General features: G+C 36.1%; 1 protein-coding gene across 1 annotated transcript; it reads right to left on the reverse strand.

Annotated features, from left to right (window-relative positions):
* Positions 1-2,208: 2,208 nt before the first annotated feature.
* On the reverse strand, positions 2,209-15,972 carry LOC113235833 (UNC93-like protein). The gene is made up of 10 exons (XM_026471750.1): positions 15,844-15,972; positions 14,246-14,364; positions 11,645-11,807; positions 9,673-9,796; positions 9,435-9,581; positions 9,256-9,322; positions 6,581-6,740; positions 4,893-4,997; positions 3,959-4,121; positions 2,209-3,144 (listed from the first exon to the last, which is right to left on the reverse strand). The coding sequence occupies exons 1-10, from the start codon at positions 15,880-15,882 to the stop codon at positions 2,849-2,851; spliced, it is 1,383 nt and encodes a 460-aa protein (XP_026327535.1). The 5' UTR covers positions 15,883-15,972; the 3' UTR covers positions 2,209-2,848.
* Between the last annotated feature and the right edge of the window lie 3,039 nt (positions 15,973-19,011).

Genomic DNA, 19,011 nt, shown 5'->3' on the forward strand with positions numbered 1-19,011 from the left:
ACTAGAAGAACACGCGACACACCGATCGAAGGGGTCTTTTCATAATAATAATTATCCACCAGTCACAGAATAATAACTCATTACCTCGCACCGGCCCCTTTCGCTATTCATTGCTTCATGCATTGCTACGGACACGTCTGCGTTACCATAGGCAAGCCTCTATGTATACAAATAATTCACATCAATAACAAGTGACTATCAAAATCCATCACATAGAGCTCATTGATATTTATATATGCGCTGAACTCTAGTATGAATTGACATAAATATAAACTTACTTAATAAGATAATCTTACACCTAATTCATGTGGAACATCATGAAAAACAGTTCTTAGTTATTTTTTGTCGAGCAAATACTCGGTTCATAATTTCTGCCAATAGTACTTTTTTATGATATTAAATGACGGGACGAACAAGTCGTGCGTATATTGGCACGACACGCTTGCACATAACAGTTGCAGTGCCATGCAACGATCTGCGGGACACTGCCACTGCGCCTTTCACCTTGCCAAGTCCCATGTGCCTATAATTTCACTAGCACCCTTACCATTCAAACCGAAACGCAGTAACGCTTACATTATCGCTTGGCGACAGAGATAGGTAAGGTGGCAGTACTTCCCTGGATGAATTTTATTGTAATATACATATGTACTTATATGCAGATACAGATCCCACAGCCGACTTACTTACTTACTCCGCTAGCTCAGCGACCCAAAATATGTCCCGACCTCCGAAACGAGATGATGCCACTTTCTTGGGTCCTGCGCTATCTCTCGTCAATTGATGGCTTGTAGTTCGCACAGGTTCGCCTCCACGGCGTCGCTCCAGCCATACCTGAGACGACCAACCGGTCTTCGTTCAGTTGGTCGAACCCAGAGAGAGAACCCACTTCACGTTCCGATCGTCTCCTATCCTTTCTAAATGTCCGAACCAGCGAAGTCTGTGCACTTTGGTTTCGCCGATGATGTTTGACTGGGCAACGAGCTCTTCTATTTCAGCGTTAATGCGGACTCTCCAGCTATCGTTCTCCCGTTGGAGTGGCTCTAATATGAGAACCTTTCTCTCAGCCACCAAGAGATTGTTCTCTTCTTTAAGTGAGTGTCCAAGCCTCACAACCGTACGTAAGAATAGGCTTTATGACGGTCTTGTAAATCCGAATTTTGACTTGACGGTTTAGAAGTTTGGACACCAACACTTTGTGTAGAGCTGCACTACATCGTAGAGTATTCTGGATGCGGATGTCTATAGTCTAGTATAGTATATGATCCCACAGACGATAAGAGTAATCTTTAAAATTTACAAATCTACACTAACCCAGAATTTATATTTTCATTTATATCGTAAATAAAACAAATCAGTTTTCCCAAAATGGTTTATGGATGCTTTTTAAACATATAATATTACATGAATATGCTTAAATACGCTTAGTTTGCGAAATGCAAATTCTATAATAATGCCTTAAATAATCAAAGTAAATAAATCTACAATATGTATGGTCACATCGACATTATATTGTAATAAATAAATATTACACAGCATCACATACGTTGCTTTGATCCCAAAGTAAGTAACTAAAGCACGTCTGTTACGGAAATCGGAAACAACTATGGTACCACAAGTACCTAGATCCGAGACAATTATAGAAAAGTTAGTTTTTCTACATTGACTCGGCCGGGAATCGAACTCGGCACCTAAATGATGGCGACACTGAAAAGCGGAGGTCGTCAATGTTATGTTCAGTTAAATATACAAGTGGTGTAATTTTAGTATACATTAACCCACTAAGAAATTTTTCGATAGGTCAATTGTATTGACCTACCAAAAAATTTTGTTTTCTATTGATTAGACATATTTGGTACAAAAGTTTACGTATGAAAACCTTCAGATCCGTTAGAATGTTTTAAGTATATGGATTTTGTAATAAAAGACACTCGAAGAAATAAAACAAGTACACTGCATTAATTACATTTACTGTAAAACAGCACCTTGCTCAGGTCTCGTTCTTTTAATCACTCATAGCTCATAAATTATTAGTAGGTACCTACATAATATCGTGTGATTTTCTATGTATATATGTGTGTGCGTTTGAAGAATGAAGTCCTATTTAATTAAATATAATTTCATTTTATTAGTATTTTAGAAATTAAATGAAATACTTAGATACTTACTTCAAAATATTACGTACATTTATACATTTATTAATTTAGATATACTTATTGTATGGTAGAAGACATTATTTTCGTATGTGTGTGTATATATATGTATATATATAATTACTGGTAAACTTATTGTATGGTAGAAGACATTATTTTCGTATGTGTGTGTGTATATATATATATATATATAATTACTGGTAACGTTGTATGTAAATAAAATTATTAGAAAGGGGAATTAAATAAAATAAAAAACTTAACCCGTCACGCAGCCTAGAAACACAGTGTCCCTAACGATTGTAGCACTGCAGTGTTTTAGAGCTACAGGACGTATCTAATGCACAGCTGTGTTTTCACTCACAATTTTTAAAGAATTAAGGTTGGTGGATTGACGGCACAAGTTTATAGAGCGAATGTGGAGCCGTGGGGAGAAGTAGACCTCGGCGTATATATCTCATAGAAGGCCGAGTTAGAAATACCAAGAATAAACGGGCATATATGAAGACACTGACGGGAGTGGAGGAGGCGAAGAAGGTTTGTCAGGAGCGTAGGTCCGTAATCTCTGGAAAACAGGAGTGATGATTTGTACGTGTTTCTAGAACACGTAACGGTTAGTTTAATCCCTTTTAACATTCCATCAGTTACCGGTTTTAGGTAGTTATTAAATTATTTTCATCTAAAAATCAATATCCTAGTTACGAATTTTGGAAAGCCGGATTATCATTTCCTTTGTAGGACTTATCTTTAAGTTTTGACTCCTTATCACAGTCGTTATTAATCACAAGGCAATTCCGATTCCTACTTTCTTTGAATTCTACAATGAAAAACAAGAAAACTCCTACGAACATCATGACAAGAAGGAGGTAGGTCTTTTCACTAATGCGAAGATAAGGAGAGATGACGTACGCGATAATGTAACCGACTGATTCCCAGAGCCTGAAATTAGCGTAGGCTGCTTCTTCTTGGCCAGGAAAGAGCGTGCCAACAAAAGCTGTGGAAGAGAAATCAATGTAAATCGAACAAAAAATAAAAATTTGAACGTATTGTAAGACGTTTGTACCAGAACCATAAAAACTGACACAAATTCTGATAACTTTAAACAAGTGCCTCCTTCCCATTACCTATATAAAGTTGTGCTTCATGCCAGGAATCACTTTCAGACCTTTTAAATTTATATCTTAAAAATTTCCACGAAAATTAGACTTATACCGCCCTACAAACGAAAAATGGGAACAACTGCCATTTTTTTCGAAATGGAGTTATATATTGGAGATCAGGAAAAAATTGTAATTTATTAATTTTTTGTAGAATTCTATTTCAACAATAGTTGAATATACAGTGAAGTCGAAAGTTAGAACTAACATCAGCATTATAATAACAATAACATTTAACTATTCTTTTTCTCAGAAAAACCTACAAAATGTTTATACTTATTTATCTCTGAAATTCGATTGCTGCTTTTGCCTTTCTATCTGTCGAGGCCAGTGTGATATAAGCGAACCTTTTGTGACGTCATCATTACGCGGTAGACGTAACTCTGAGATTCAAGTGTAATGCAACAGCAAAAACAGCAGGTAACTAACAGGGATGGTTTTAGTCCGTAAATCACTAAGTCCACATCCCAGTGAAATTGGGCATACCATCTTGTCCAAACCTACGATATCCATGAAGATTTCCTCCTTTCCACACACAAAAAAGGTCTGAAGTTATGTAACCAATCACAGCTATTAATCCGTATACTAACTATGGTAATTTATTGCAATAATTTTTATAAAGGCAATGTTAATTGAGTGTTAAATACTGACCATTAAGTTGCACCATCCATACGGAGTCGCAGAGCCCCCAGATAACAGCAAAAACGTACAGCGTGTAACTTAAGTGAGCCTGCGGCCTCCATAATAGTATTGTTATAAACATAGCTGTGTTTATCGCCGTTGCGCTGCAAATAAGCGCCACCCGGCCTGTAAACTGTCAAAGATATTTTAAAACATTTTTTATTTTAACACATTCAAAACCGACTCTAGGAACTACTTTTAAAAAGAAACTTCTAGCCGTTACGGATATGCCAAACTATTACCTTGTCTATAAAGAATTATTACAACGTGGACCATTCTTGTATACAGGATGAAAATTTGAGACGAGTCAGCAAGAGCAGCTACCTTATCGTCATAGTTACAGGAAAACGTTCCTAAACATTGATTGTCCATGAACATTGAACACATTTTTATTGACTATCACAGATTTTGAAGAAATGTTACAGTCAGCAAAATAAAATGCAATTTTCACGAAACTTTTTTTAATGCTATTCGATCCCGTTTCTAGCAATGATCAATAGTCTCTAGAGTCAATAGACCAACTGCTGTAAGAGTAGACTAGGACAAGTCAGCTATCGCAAAAAAACTGTACCATAAATTTCGCCTACACTACGTTTTCCTTGACGTGATCGCCACTCCAGAACAAGTCTGCTCCTCCATTGCTCATCAGCTCTCCTGCAGACATACCCGGCCCACTGCCACTTAAGCTTACTGATTTTGCAGGCTATATCGGCCAATTTAATTCTATGACGTATGACTTTATTAAAGATTTGATCCATCAAACAAACTCAGAGAAAGGGGGCCGGCAGTGGTTGGACACGGGCGGCACAGGACCGGGAGAGTTGGCGTGCTCATAGGAAGGCTGACCCATCTCAAATTTGCACCCTGTACAAACATGAAAAACTTAACCCTCACAGGTACTTACTTTGGCTATGTATCCCGTGAGTATACAACCAATGGCATCAGCTAAACCATAAGTCATCATCACGAATCCAACTGCCCCCGTACCAATGATACATGAGACGAATGCCTATAAACATATATAAGGCCATTACGGTTTCTATAGGCTTCTAAATGCATAATGGGTATTATTACGTAGTCTTACCATGCGTGATCTTGCATTTTGCGATGTTGTGTGCCGTATGACCAAAACAGACAGGCATGTGACATACCATGAGATTTGGGCATCTTTAGGCATAGGCATGAGTTAAATACAATCAATACTACGTAAACATTTGGGTGTGAAAAAGCTACGCTCTCGGTGGATCCCACACAATATCACTGAGGCTCAAAAAAGGGATCACGTTACTGGTGCAATGCTATGCTTACTAGATTCAACAAAGGAACGTCAAATTTGGTGTAGGACATAGTTACGATCCCAAAATAAAACAGCAATCGAGCGTATGGGTCTTTCAAGATGAGCCGAAACCAACCAAAGTGGCGCGCATGCAAAGTGCCTCAAGCGGATGATTGCTTCTTTATTAATAAAACTGGACACGTGGCAATGTTGGTTTGGAGAATCGTTGTACAGTGAATAGTGGTTGGTACACGACCATTTGTTTGCCGGAAGTGATTGAGAAGCTCCGTAAAAATAACCCTAAACGCCGTATCATCGTGTAACACAATAATGCCAGTTCTCACATGGCCAGACACACAAGTGAATTTTTGAAGGTGAACAACTTTGACCTTATGAGTCATCCCGCGTACCTGTGGCTTTTATTTATTTCCAAAAATTAAGAATCAGATACGCAGTCAACGATTTTTATCACCTGAAGAGGCTGTCGAAGAGTATGAAAAATATGTTTCAGAGATTGTCGCGGAGAAGTGGCATAAATGTTTTCAAAATTTGTTCATTCGTATGAAAAAGTGCATTAACGCTAACGGAGAATATTTTGAGAAACAATAAATTCATTTCTGACCATTTATACTATTTTTTTCTTATTTATTCCTTAAACTTATATTGCGCTCCACGTAATACCAAGATAACGGGGCAAGTTAGTCGTGCATCTGATGTTAAGCGACACACCTATCCATAGCAGGTGCTATGCTACTCGGAGCTTTAAATCGCAAAGATGTGAGAAACACTGCCATAGCGCCTGTCAACCTGAGACATAAGTTGACAAGTCTCATGTGCCTATAATTTCACCAGCACCCTTACCTTTCAAAACCGGAACGCAGTAATGCTCGCATTACTACTTGGCGACAGAAATACGTAATGCGGCAGTACTTCCCTGGACGAACTCTTTCTCAAGGAGCTCTACTGCTACTAAACAAATTATGTGTATGTGAAACTTTACAACTCTCCTATAAAAAAGTTATTGACTTAAATCGTTCATAGAGGTAGAACCTTTACACCTGTCTTGAAAAGTTGTCATTCTGCAAACGTGACCTTATTACACCAAGGCTGTGACTTATAATTTATCATGGAATTGCATCCAGTGTTGTAAACCGTTAAAAAAAACGGTTGCTAAGACGCAAATGGACTACCAGCCAAGCAAATTTAATTATTCCAGGATCTTTAGCTCAGTTGGCAGAGTCGGTTTTTGTATCAATAATAATACAAATACTTATTTACACAAAGTAATAGGTAAAAATATTATGAAAAGTACTTGCCGCTGTGAAATCAGCACCAAAATACGCCTGTTGGTAGCCTACAAATATGTTCATAATAACCATCAATAGTTGTTTGGGATGAAACATTAGTCTCAATGTGACTACCAGTAATGCAAACCCTGATAGACCTGAGCCAGAACTTGGTCTTCCTATATCATATCTGAAACCATAAAAGAATGACTTTTGTATATATGGAACCACTTCAAGATGGAGGCAAATAAGTGCAATATGTCTTTTTTTTATAATAGAATAAGTGCGCATTTATTGACTTCCAACTCGCCTGATCGAAAGTGACGATGAGATCGACAATGAAGCACTCCTAAATAATGCCTATTCTCTCTCGCCTTGAAAAGGCCCAAGTTACAGCGTTCAGGGAATATGTCCGCAGGGAATTCCATTTCATAGCCGTTCGCCAGGTAGTTGTGAAACCCCAACCTACGTCTAGTCCCCTGATGATGGAAAGGTGAAGGCGGAATTAAATCGTGCAATTCCCTCGCACACTCTCCGTGATATATCCTATAGAATACCGATAAACAAGCAACTTTACAGCGGTGTTCAAAGCTTTGCAGCGTGTATCTTAAATATCTTTACACAAACACACAAATATCACTGTAAATAATTTTCTCAACACAACAGTTGTGCTGTTGAGTTTTTGCGGTGGGTTCCTTTGTGCGTTACTAAATAATTTACACTATTTCATTCCATCGAATATTGCTCACTAAAACGAGGCTATATGACAAAATCAATTTTGAGATGTTATCATAAAAAAACCGGGTTATGGTTTTTGAATATCGAATTTGTTTAATGATATTTTAGCTATGCATCATGAAGGTACACGTACGTTCCGATATGTCGGACACGTTTACAAACTTAACTGTTTTTAACCGACCTTAAAAAAGGAGGATTGAGAACAATTCGACTGTATTTATTCTTTTTTTTGTATGTATGTTACGCGATAGCTTACGGCATTTGTGAACCGATTTTGTTAATTCTTTTTCTCTTTTTTGGAAAAAAGGTTACCTCAGTAGCGGTCCCATTTAAATTTGAAGAAAATATTCCACCTCTAAGGGTACCAAACTAGGGGATGAATCCCGTTTAGTGCAATTTCCAGTAACTGACGTCAATAAAACTTGGCAAATAAATGTAATTCCACGAACTTTTGAGGTCGGTTTTTAGTACTCTGTACTGAGATTATTAAACAGAGAATTTTCAGAATTACTTGCACTAGTAAAACGGATATTTAACCATTTGTCATTTTGCCGTATTTTGGTTAGTTGAAGGCAGTATACAGGTGTCCTATGACTATGCGATTGTAGATAGAATATTTTGATTCATGGAGATATTATTTTAAGGTAACACTGCATTCAAAGAATTTTAAAAAGTAGCTTGCCTCGCCGGGGAATCTAACCTACCAAATGTGTATGAACATCGTGTATTTTTATAATCCCGATCGAAAGAGTCTATTATAAGGATTAATTCCTTTTATATAACACAACATCTTAAATTTCTTTTTTAAAACACTATGAAATATTTCAGTAAAGTTTAGGAAAAATTTATTATAATATTTTTTACTGACTGTATTCGTAAATGGGACTCCGGTTCATAACAGCCAGATAATGATTGTTTCCCTCCTGGATCGGTACACACAGACTAATTAGATGGCCGGTGAAATGTCCAGACCTGACACTATAGATTTCTTTTTGTGGGAATACTTGAAACATTTCGTAAATAAGAAGTATCGAAGGATTTTTTTCTAAGTGTTCGATCTTTGTATTAATAATTAAAACATAGTGGAGTCATTTCACAAAAAAATATTGAATATCAATTTAATAAAACTTTCATTACAATTAATAGCGACATCTCTAGCTGGTAGCTGTAAAGATATCTAACTGGGTGACGAAATACTTTCATAGATGGCGCTACGGCTAAAAAGTCATCGAAAACCAAAACTGACAACAAACACATACAAAAATTCGTGAGGTCCGCTGGTTCGTTCCGTGGCTTAGTTGGCATAGCGTCGGGGACGGTTTGCTAGGAGATGTCGGTTCGAATCCGGCCGGATCGAAGGATTATTTTAAGTGTTCGATCTTTGTATTAATAATTAAAATAAGAAGCAATTTGAAAATGTGGAAAGTGAAAAACAAAATTGTGGCATATTATTTCTTATATTCGACGTAATAAGATAACAAAATCTACATGGGGCGAGTTTATCAAATCAAATTTGCAAACAAAAAATGGATCAGCTTTTGAACATTTCATGAACTAATTACAAAACCAGCAGCTTTGACAGTTTCAAGTTTGTTCCTTTTTTTAGTACTGTTTTCTTTCCATTGGAAAAGGCAAAGGCAATAATACGCCATTCAGCTATGACTGTGAGTAATTACTTTCTTTAACAAATTGTATAATTGAACGGTGTTCCTTTAATTTAAGATGCAATGTTACTTAAAAGAAATTCATCTTTATAATTGACCCTTTTAGCATCATAAAAGTACAGGACTTTTTTCACATTTGGTCAGTTCGATTCCTAGATGAGGCAAACCACTTTTTAAGTCTTTGAACATAGAAAGTACTCTTTAAAATAAAATTATGAAGGAAAATATTCTGCGTACAATATTTAGAGAACTTTCCCTCCGTGTTACATAGCCGCGAGACAGCCTGCATATTATAATATTTACCTTTTCATAGAATCAACTCCTACAGCAACGATGAAAGCTGCCGCGGCCATACATGCCAAATAAATACCTTAAAAATTAAATCACGTTAATATTAGGAGCCATTATGGAGCCATTCGAGTAATTTTATGGCGATAGAAACGAAAGATATTTTTTAAATAAATAAAATCAAAGAATCTGACCTACGAGCATCTCGATCTTCTCGTGTGGCTGAGCTAACAGCACATCATCGGCATCATCATTAGGCAAAAAGTTGGCACCACATACATATGGAATTGCAGACGCGTTCACGGCTGTCACTGCTGCTTTGTTGTCCCCAGTCGACAATACTGGAGACGTGTCACAATAAAAATTACTATTATTAAAAATTTAAGCTCAAGAAATATCACAGTAAACATTTTAAAAGACCTTAAAACTTACCTATAGAAGATATAAGGTTACCCCAAACTTGGTTCATTTGGAAAATCATGAAGAACAATCCAAAGAAGCGTGCTAGTAGAGCTTCAGCCGGGATATTGGAAATCTTACTGTGGTATTCTGAAAGCTAGAACAACATTTTAATTTAGTTAACCTTCTAAACCTCCTAAAATTTTTAGTAGCAGTAGAGTTCGTCCAGGAAAGTACTGCCACTGCCTATTTCTGCCGCCAAGCAGTAAATGAGAATTACTGCGTTCCTGTTTTGAAGGGAAATTACAGACACATGGAACTTGTCAATTTATTTGTGAGGGTGACAAGGGCAGTGGCAGTGCCCCTCAGATCTGTGCTATTTGTAGCTCTGAGTGTCGGTGCAACTGTTATGTAGTTTATCAGCAGGCGCACGACTTGTTCGTACCGTTCCTCGATATAATAAAAAAAGAACCCAACAAACTATAATGAGAAAAGTCCTAAACGCCCAATGCTCATTAAAATGTAGTAAATATATATTTTTTTGTTTTTTATAATATCTTCTAACGGGACGAACAAGTCGTGCGCCTGATGGTAAGCTATACGCTTGTTCGTAACAGTTGCAGTGCCACTCAGAGCTTTAAATCGCAGAGATCTGAGGGGCACTACCGCTGCGCCCGTCACCCTGAGACATAAGTTGGCAAGTCCCATGTGCCTGTAATTGCACCAGCATCCTTACCCTTCAAAACCGGAATACAATAGTGCTGACATTACTGCTTGACGGCAGAAATAGGTAAGGTGGCAGTACTATCCTGGACGAACTCTTTCACAAGAAGCTCTACTGCTACTCTACTACTACTACGATATAATTACATCCCTCAGACCCAAGCCAGTGTACACCGGTATGGTATATGAAATTTATTTTTCTAAATATCCTATAGTCATATTGGATAATATAGCATTACATTTGAATGCGACATTTTCATAGTAATGAACAATGGGCGTTTACGTGATCATAGGAATCATAATATTTTCTGGCTCTTTCGCTTATATAGGTGTGTACGTTTTGGAGTACAAGAGGCCTTAGGAGGTTAATATTAATGACAACAGTAGGTACATGCAACAATATATCCCATTAATCGGTATGAGCACATATGAAAAAATACTGTTTAAAATGAGTTCATTTCCAACCTTTTTTAAGTCAAAACTAAGGCTGAGATTTATTATACGGACTTTGACTTCGACTAAGCAAAGTTGGTGAGTCATGTTTTTCGTATTTATAAAAATAACTTTGCCTTGCTTTCCTTTCCTATACGGCACCTTAGGCAACAATCGGTGAGTACTTTACGCCGATTGGCAAATTTTAGGCAAATGTAGCAACGCGGATTGAATGCGGCGGTTACACATACATAGAAGCCGCGCTGTTACTTTGTACGAAGTTACCATACTTCCCTTATTTTACTATGATTATAGTGTATGTCATGGATACGATAAGAAGCAAGAAATTTAATTGAACTTCTAGTTTAGTTCATAATTTCATGCTCAAACATAGGCAATGTTCGTTTGGTAAACTACTAAAAAACTTGTTTAGCCCGCCATTTTTACTTAGTCCAAGTCAAAGTTCGTTTTATAAACCTCAGTTTGTCTAAATAACTTTATACGGCATGCTACTATACAGGGTTATTATTAAAATACTAACAACCTTGCAGGACTAAATTACTCACATCTTAAACAGCAAATTTAGATCCGTGAATTTTGACAAAACATGATAAATTATTTACCAAAAATAAACTGCTCTGTTTTTTTATACTATGTGACACTTTTTAGATCTGTATTTGGTAGTAAGGTAGCAAGTTCAAACGTGCAAGTGTTCTCTCCGACGACTTCTATAAAAGTATTAAAAGTCATCGAACATAAGTTGTTGTATATGATGTTAGTAATACTGTCCTGCGAGATTGTTAATATTTTACAAATGACCCTGCATATCAGTAACAATCTTGGTACTTACCACAGTGATATACGTACACTTTGCACACCAAAGAGGTCCTCCACCTAACCCGACAATAAGGCCAGCTGGAATCAACGTGTAAAACCTCGGATAGAGTTGAGAAGCTATGTATGGCATGTATGTGATGAATGAGAGAGAAATCGCCCATTTTGTTCCCAGCCATCTGAAAAAGTAAAGCCGTTTGTGAATCGTTCCGGTCACACCGTGGGCATAGAGTTTATATTTTCCTCGCGTATTTTTCTACGTACTTGCGTCGTATCTTTGTATTTGGTTTTTCAACGACTTTTTAGCTATAGCGCCATCTATGAGAGACCTATGATATTTCGTCACTCAGTTAGATACCCTTATAACTACCAGCCCCAGCTAGAGATGTCGCTATTCACTGTATTTAAATTTTTATTGAATTGTTTTTCAATTATTTTTATGTGAAATTACTCCACTAGTTTGTTATAATTATTAATACAAAGAAAAGAAAAAATTCCTTCGATCCGGCCGTATTCGAACCGACGTCTTCTAGCATACCGTGCCAGACGCTGTACCATAAATAACGCTATATAATAAATTACATTTTCATAAATGTTATTTGTTATAATATATAGTCCTACTGTACTGCTGACAACGGTCCGACATCCATCCGAAACAATTGCTGTCAAATAAGAATACTCGAAGAAATGAAAAGACAATGTCAAGCATGAAGCTTCATTCACATTATGCGTCTTCTAATTTAGTGGAGTATTACTTATTTTACAGCAATTGTTTCGGACGCATATCGGGAGCAGAAACTTCACACACATCATTAAATTGCTTTGTAGATTGTGTGTAGGTTTCCTCACGATGTTTTCCTTCACCGAAAAGCTCATGATAAGTTTCAAATTAAATTTCGCACAAAAATTCCGAAAATCTATGCACTGGATTTTACAAGCCTGGATTTGAACCAACAAACCCCTTCTTGAGAGGTTGGTCAAACTAGGCTATCACGATTTTCAATATATGAATATAAAGTAAATAAATAAATCTAAAATATAATTATGAAATACCACTATAACGACAGACCTAACAGTAAAATGAAAATTTTAAGTATATCTCCCTCTGAACTGCCGCCAGGTAAAATCATGAAAATACATTGATGAGTAATTTGAAAATACATTGATGAGTAATTTGAAACTAGAAGGTATCTAGACGACAATTACACAGTCATAGGCAATTATAAACCTTAATTACCCACACTACACTTTGATCTTAACCAAAGGACCTAGAAAAGCCGCCGAAAGTGATAACCCTGACTCTACAAAGTTAACATACCTGTCTTGTAGTCTATCTGTCATCTGTCTATGGTACTTCTGTAATCTATGTCATTAACCGACTATGACCAAGAGATAAGGAATAGTAACGATCGAGTTTTCTAGATTTTCGCGATTGCCAAACATTTTTCAAAATTCAATGTTGGTTCAAAATTGAATCAAAATTGGATAATGACTTTACCAATTCGTTTTCCTTGGAAGAGCCTTGACTATGGTTGGCATGGCAACCTGTAAAAATCCCAAAACTTTTCTTTCAAAAAACAAATAAACGCGACTCAAATCCGAAACAATAGTTAATTTAGATCCAAATAATCTCAGTACAGAGTACTAAAAAAACCGACCTCAATAGTTCGTGGATTACACTTTGTGGAATTACACTTGCCAAGTTTTGTTGAAATCGGTTACCGGAAAATGCGCGAAACCGGATTCATCCCTTAGTTTGCCACCCTTAGAGGTGGAATATTTTCTTCAAATTTAAATGAGACCACTACTGAAGTATCCTTTTTCCAACAAAAAATAATCATCAAAATCGGTTCACAAATTCGGCTGGAGTTATCGCGTAACATACTTTAAAAAAAAATTGCTGTGAAAAAGAATTGAGAACCTCCTTCTTTTTTTGAAGTCGGTTAAAAATAGTTTCATTTTTAATAATAACGATTTAAACAAACAACATAATTATGTACACAATGTAATCGTTTATGGATATGGATGTTCCCATATAGATCTAAAACTACAGGCGAATTTATGAAATTTTCAAAGTTATTTCATTTGCTATAGTGAAAAATGTTAATAAGATATAAAACATATCCAATAGAGTCTGAAATTAAGTCTAGAAGTTAACGTACCTTGTTTACCGTAACTTGTTTTGTGTCTAGCACAAAACAAGTTTTTCACGTTAAAAAAAATTTACGTAATCATGCATTTATATAACAAATCCTAAACAATAATAATGATACGGATGTATGATGCTTAATCTCACGAATATTTGCGGTTTCTTTTAACAATTCTAATATCACACTACTAAACTACTTATCAGGAAATCACCAGTCCAGTTCACTTTGCAACAACTTAAGGTAGCTACTTGAATATGGAAATGCAAAGTATTTATAAAGGACATGGGATAAACGTCAATAAAAAATGCATATGCTTTTTTATTGACGTTTGTTAAAGTTAGTGGGCTTTTTTTTTGAATAAGTAAAATACCAGTCTTTGTTTAATTACACTGATGTCAAACCTGGAGATAGACGCTCTTTGTTTTACTGTACATTGCTGTCTAAATTGGTAAATAGCGAATACTTACTTAATAACTAAAACCGGAAGAAATATGTTAGAAAATATGAGCCCCGCATAAACAGCTGCAAGAGATGCAGTGCCTAAACCTGCTTCTGCATTGATAGAGCTTTGTAGATTCGCTGCACCCTGAAATAAGTTTTAAAAAATATCGTATAAGTTATTTTAATAACTTTAAGAATTATTATTGAATAAAATATTAAAGAAAAAAAATATAAAGAAAAAATATTAAAAATAAAAGATCGAACAAATACAAAGAAAAATTCCTTCCTTCCGACTGGATTCGAACCAGCGCCTATTACACTTTCGCTCTTACAAACTGTATTACAGATCGACAAAGCAGATCTTAAGCAATTCTCTACATGCCTTCTTCAGATCTTTATCAGGGTTCGAACCGCTTTTAGTCAGTAGCGCCACCTGTGGGAAACTTATAAAAGTTCTTCACTCAACCAGGTACCTTTACAGCTTCCGCTCTTTACAGAGACATCGCTGTATTATTATATAATATATTATATTATACAATATCACTATATTGTAGTGTAGCAGTAGAGCTCCTTGTGAAAGAGTTCGTCCAGGGAACTACTGCCACCTTACCTATTTCTGCCGCCAAGCAGTAATGTCAGCTATACACTGTTTTAAAGAGTAAGGGTGCTGTTGAAATTACAGGCACATGGGACTTGTCAACTTATGCCTCAGGGTGACGAGCGCAGTGGATTTAAAGCTCTGAATGTCACTGCAACTGTTATGGACATACCATCAGGTGCACGACTTGTTCGTCCCGTCACTTGATATTATAAAAAAAATGCAGGACCGTGATGTTTTTACTACCATAATATCCATATCTTTTAGAGCGGTAGCCACGCTGAGACAACAGATACTGGTTCCTATTCCAGAGGGATCGAAGGAATTTCTATTTGTGTTTGTTCGCTTTTTGTACCAGTAACAAACTAATAGAGTATTAGGAAATGAAACTATTTTTCCGGATTTAAATGACGTATATTTGTTTTTTCAAACAAACCAACGTTTCGGGCCCTTTACAGATCCCATGGTCACCGTTGACTGACATGGTCATGGGACCTGTAAGGGCACGTAACGTTGGTTTGTTAGAAAAAACAAATATACGCGATTTAAATCCGGAAAAATAGTTTCATTTTCTATGTATAACAATCGCGAAAACCTTAGAATATTTCGATAGTAGAGTATTCTCACAAAAATATATGAATATAAAAACATTGATAATCAGTACAATAAAAATCGCAACTTTGAACATTATATGTATAATCGTATAGCAAATAGCCTTTTGACAAGGACTCTTGGCATTTTGTCAAATCGGTCGACTCACACGGTACCGCACCGAGCCTTAGGCGTACGATAGTGTCACATACATTCCGACATTAGTTGCAGCTTGGTTTAGCCCAACTATGATTATATAGGTATGCTGTGGTAGTTGTGACCAAGTGAACCACGTGACCTAAGCCGAGGTCGAGAAGACTCATTTTTTATTATCACAACACGCGACTCGTGTTATTAAAAATTAATTGTCACCTAGGATTTACAAGTCACATAGAATTTACCTAGATATTTCGTGAAATAAAACATTTTACTTACACTATATGCTGTGAACTGCACCATGAAGGCGATACTCATAATCACTACATTCTTCAATACTCTCCATGCCTCTTCCGATTTCACGACTTCCTTCCCACTGTGCTTTTCTTCCAAAGCCAGTGTCTTTGTGTTCATTCTTGTTTCTTTTTTGTCCACACAGGTATCTAGGATCAATGAAGATTTTTTAGAAACGGCCTCGGTGGCTCAACGGTTTGGATGTTGCGGATGTTGGATGTGGAGGTCCCGGGTTCGATTCCCGATTCGACCAATTTGGGAAAGACTAACTTGTTTTAAATTTGTTCTGGTCTGGGTAGTCCGGAAAGTGCTCCGGAGTGCATTCCGTTGCTCTGGTACTCATAGTATGGGAATTCCCTAGGTTGAGACCATGCAATTGGTGTGATTGTCTAGCACATTAGTAGAGAAATTTAGGAACTGCACTGAATAACGCTGATCTAGGTTTGACTAATAGACTGACATACGTTTACTGCATTTATTAATATTCTGACTTTTGATTGTTTTTAAACATGTACTAATATTGGTAAATCTTCATATTTCCGACTCAGCTAGTTCTTGAGCTAATTACTGAATACTGCATCTATATAAATAGACTGGCACTTTTGGCAAATAAAAATAGATAGAATATTAAATAATAACGTTTATATTTAGATAAATAAGTAATAGGTCCTCACATGGGCACTTTTTTATTGAATTTTAGCAGCACAGCAATCTCTGTGAAACTGTGAGGTTTATTTACTTTCATGAGTTATTATAATGTAATATTATAGTTATGTTTTTTGCTTTTGTGATTATTTTTAGCGTTGATGTAGTTTACCTTTTGGCACAAACTGGAGCAAGTACTGGCTGTTTGAGTTTGTCTAGGTCATTCGAAATAAATTAAATTAAAAAACTAGGTGCTTTATACTCGAGGGATTAAATGACGCACTTTACTCCCGCTACGTAAGGTGTCAACATATTGACGTACTTTTACAGATCGTTTTAGGTTACGATTTTCTAATAATTCAATAACAAAATTATATCCGATTTCCATGTGTTTTGGAATCAAAGCAACGTATGTAATATTGTCTAACATTTATATTATATAGTGATTTATTTATATTTAGATCTAATTCGCTAATATTTGTTTTTTCAAACTAACCGACGTTGCGAGAGCGTTTGTGTACTACGTCCAATTCGTATCAGTTAAAAATCCGAGAATAGGCGATGTTATACAAGCGATAGTCGTATTTTCTCGGATTCCAATCGGGCTTAGTGCACAAGCGACATCCGAAGTAGGACCCAGTTTTCTAGATTTGTATAGTTTCGGATTCGGAAAGAATACGAATCGGATGCAGTGGGCAAACCCGCAGTCACGGCTTAACTTCCGTAAAAACTAAAATGCCTACGAAGTTTGTAAACACTATGTACTACATATTTGTAGAAATTCGTTCGAGCACATCATGGTTATTATACAAAAAAAGCCAGAAGCACCTTTAAAATTACGGTTAAATGATTTTTCTTATATATAGCTTCCAATGACTATAATTAAGTTTATGGTTTAGTTTTTTATGGTTGAGCTATTTGCTAATACAAAACCATAAAAACGTGCTTATAGTACATCGTACCCTTGGTATATAAACCGACATGTGATTATCAAAAATGCAAGCAATCACATATTATTATTATAATAATATGTGAAATTATTATTATAATAACATATGAATTTTTGAAACTGTCCTATTTAAGCCTAATAAAGTTATCGACTAATTTTACTCGCATAATCTTTAAACTTGCTCCTGAAATGTTGCCATTTTGTAGATGTAGCCTTATTATACCACGGGTGCGAAATTAGACCTTCATACATATGATGTGAATTTTAAACTTGATTATAAGTAATCATTGATGTGGATTTTTAATAGCATTCCTAGTTCGTCCAGGGATATACTACCACCTTACCTATTTCTGCCGCGAAGCCGTAACGTGAGCATTACTGCGTTCTGGTTTTGAAGGGTAAGGGTGCTGGTGAAACTACAGCCACATGGGACTTGTCAACTTATGCCTCAGGGTGACGGGCGCAGTGGCAGTGCTCCTCAGATCTTTATGATTTAAAGCTCTAAGTGGCACTGCAACTATTATGGACAGGCGTGTCGCTTACCACCAGACCCACGACTTGATCGTCCCGTCATTTAATATAATAAAAAAAAGATTTTATCATTAAGTGATCGCAGAATTCAACACCTGCTCTTTATGTACATCGTGCTATTGTCGCTACAGCAAATTACAATAACGAAAAAATTCACTCACTGAGATCGGAGAGGATACAGAAGAGGTTTGTGAATCCTTGGGCGTTCTACACTGGACAAGCGAAAAAACTTCGTTCATATAAATCTCAGATCAGACTCACAAAGTTCCAAATGCTGTCGTTGGAGAAGCGACAGGACATTTTAGATATGATGTTTTTATATAAATTATTAAATAATCAAATTAAATGCACTTCAAGTCTAAACCTTATATCATTTAATGTTCCCCGCAGACTACCGTGATTTTACATCAAGCCTCTTTGCAAGCCTTTTCGCAGGACTGTTTTAGGCGCGAATACTCCCATTGCTAGGCTTTGCCAATTGTACAATGATCACTACGCAACGATTAATTTACACTACTTCTCTGCAGTACGAACCAAGCGCGAAATGTCGTTACCTTCCTAAAACTTTGTCACCTAATTTCTTTTTTATACTTTCGCTTAGTCTTAAAATATTAACACTATTTGTTTTTGTAAGTGATTAATATGTATAGTTAAATTAATGTTTACACTTTTCTTTTTGTAAGTTTCTTTTTACTCTGCAATAATTTATAGTGCATGAAGTGTCGGTCTATAATAGATTGTGCACTAAGTTTTAATTTTTTTTTGCATATATGTTTTCTGATATTTTATTGGTGTAACAATTGTTGACTGACCAAAAAAATTTAAAAAAAAGAAAGTACACAAGATTTTTTGTAATTTAATTGTTATTAAATTTTTATTGAATTGATATTTAACTATTTTTTATGTGTAATTACTCCACTAGTTTGTTATAATTTTTAATACAAAGATCGAACACTTAGAAATCATTCCTTCGATCCGGCCGGATTCGAACCGACGTTTTCTAGCATTCCGTGGCAGACGCTATACCA

Source organism: Hyposmocoma kahamanoa, unplaced genomic scaffold (genome assembly GCF_003589595.1).
Source record: "Hyposmocoma kahamanoa isolate Upper Pololo Valley unplaced genomic scaffold, ASM358959v1 88, whole genome shotgun sequence".
Classification (NCBI taxonomy): domain Eukaryota; kingdom Metazoa; phylum Arthropoda; class Insecta; order Lepidoptera; family Cosmopterigidae; genus Hyposmocoma; species Hyposmocoma kahamanoa.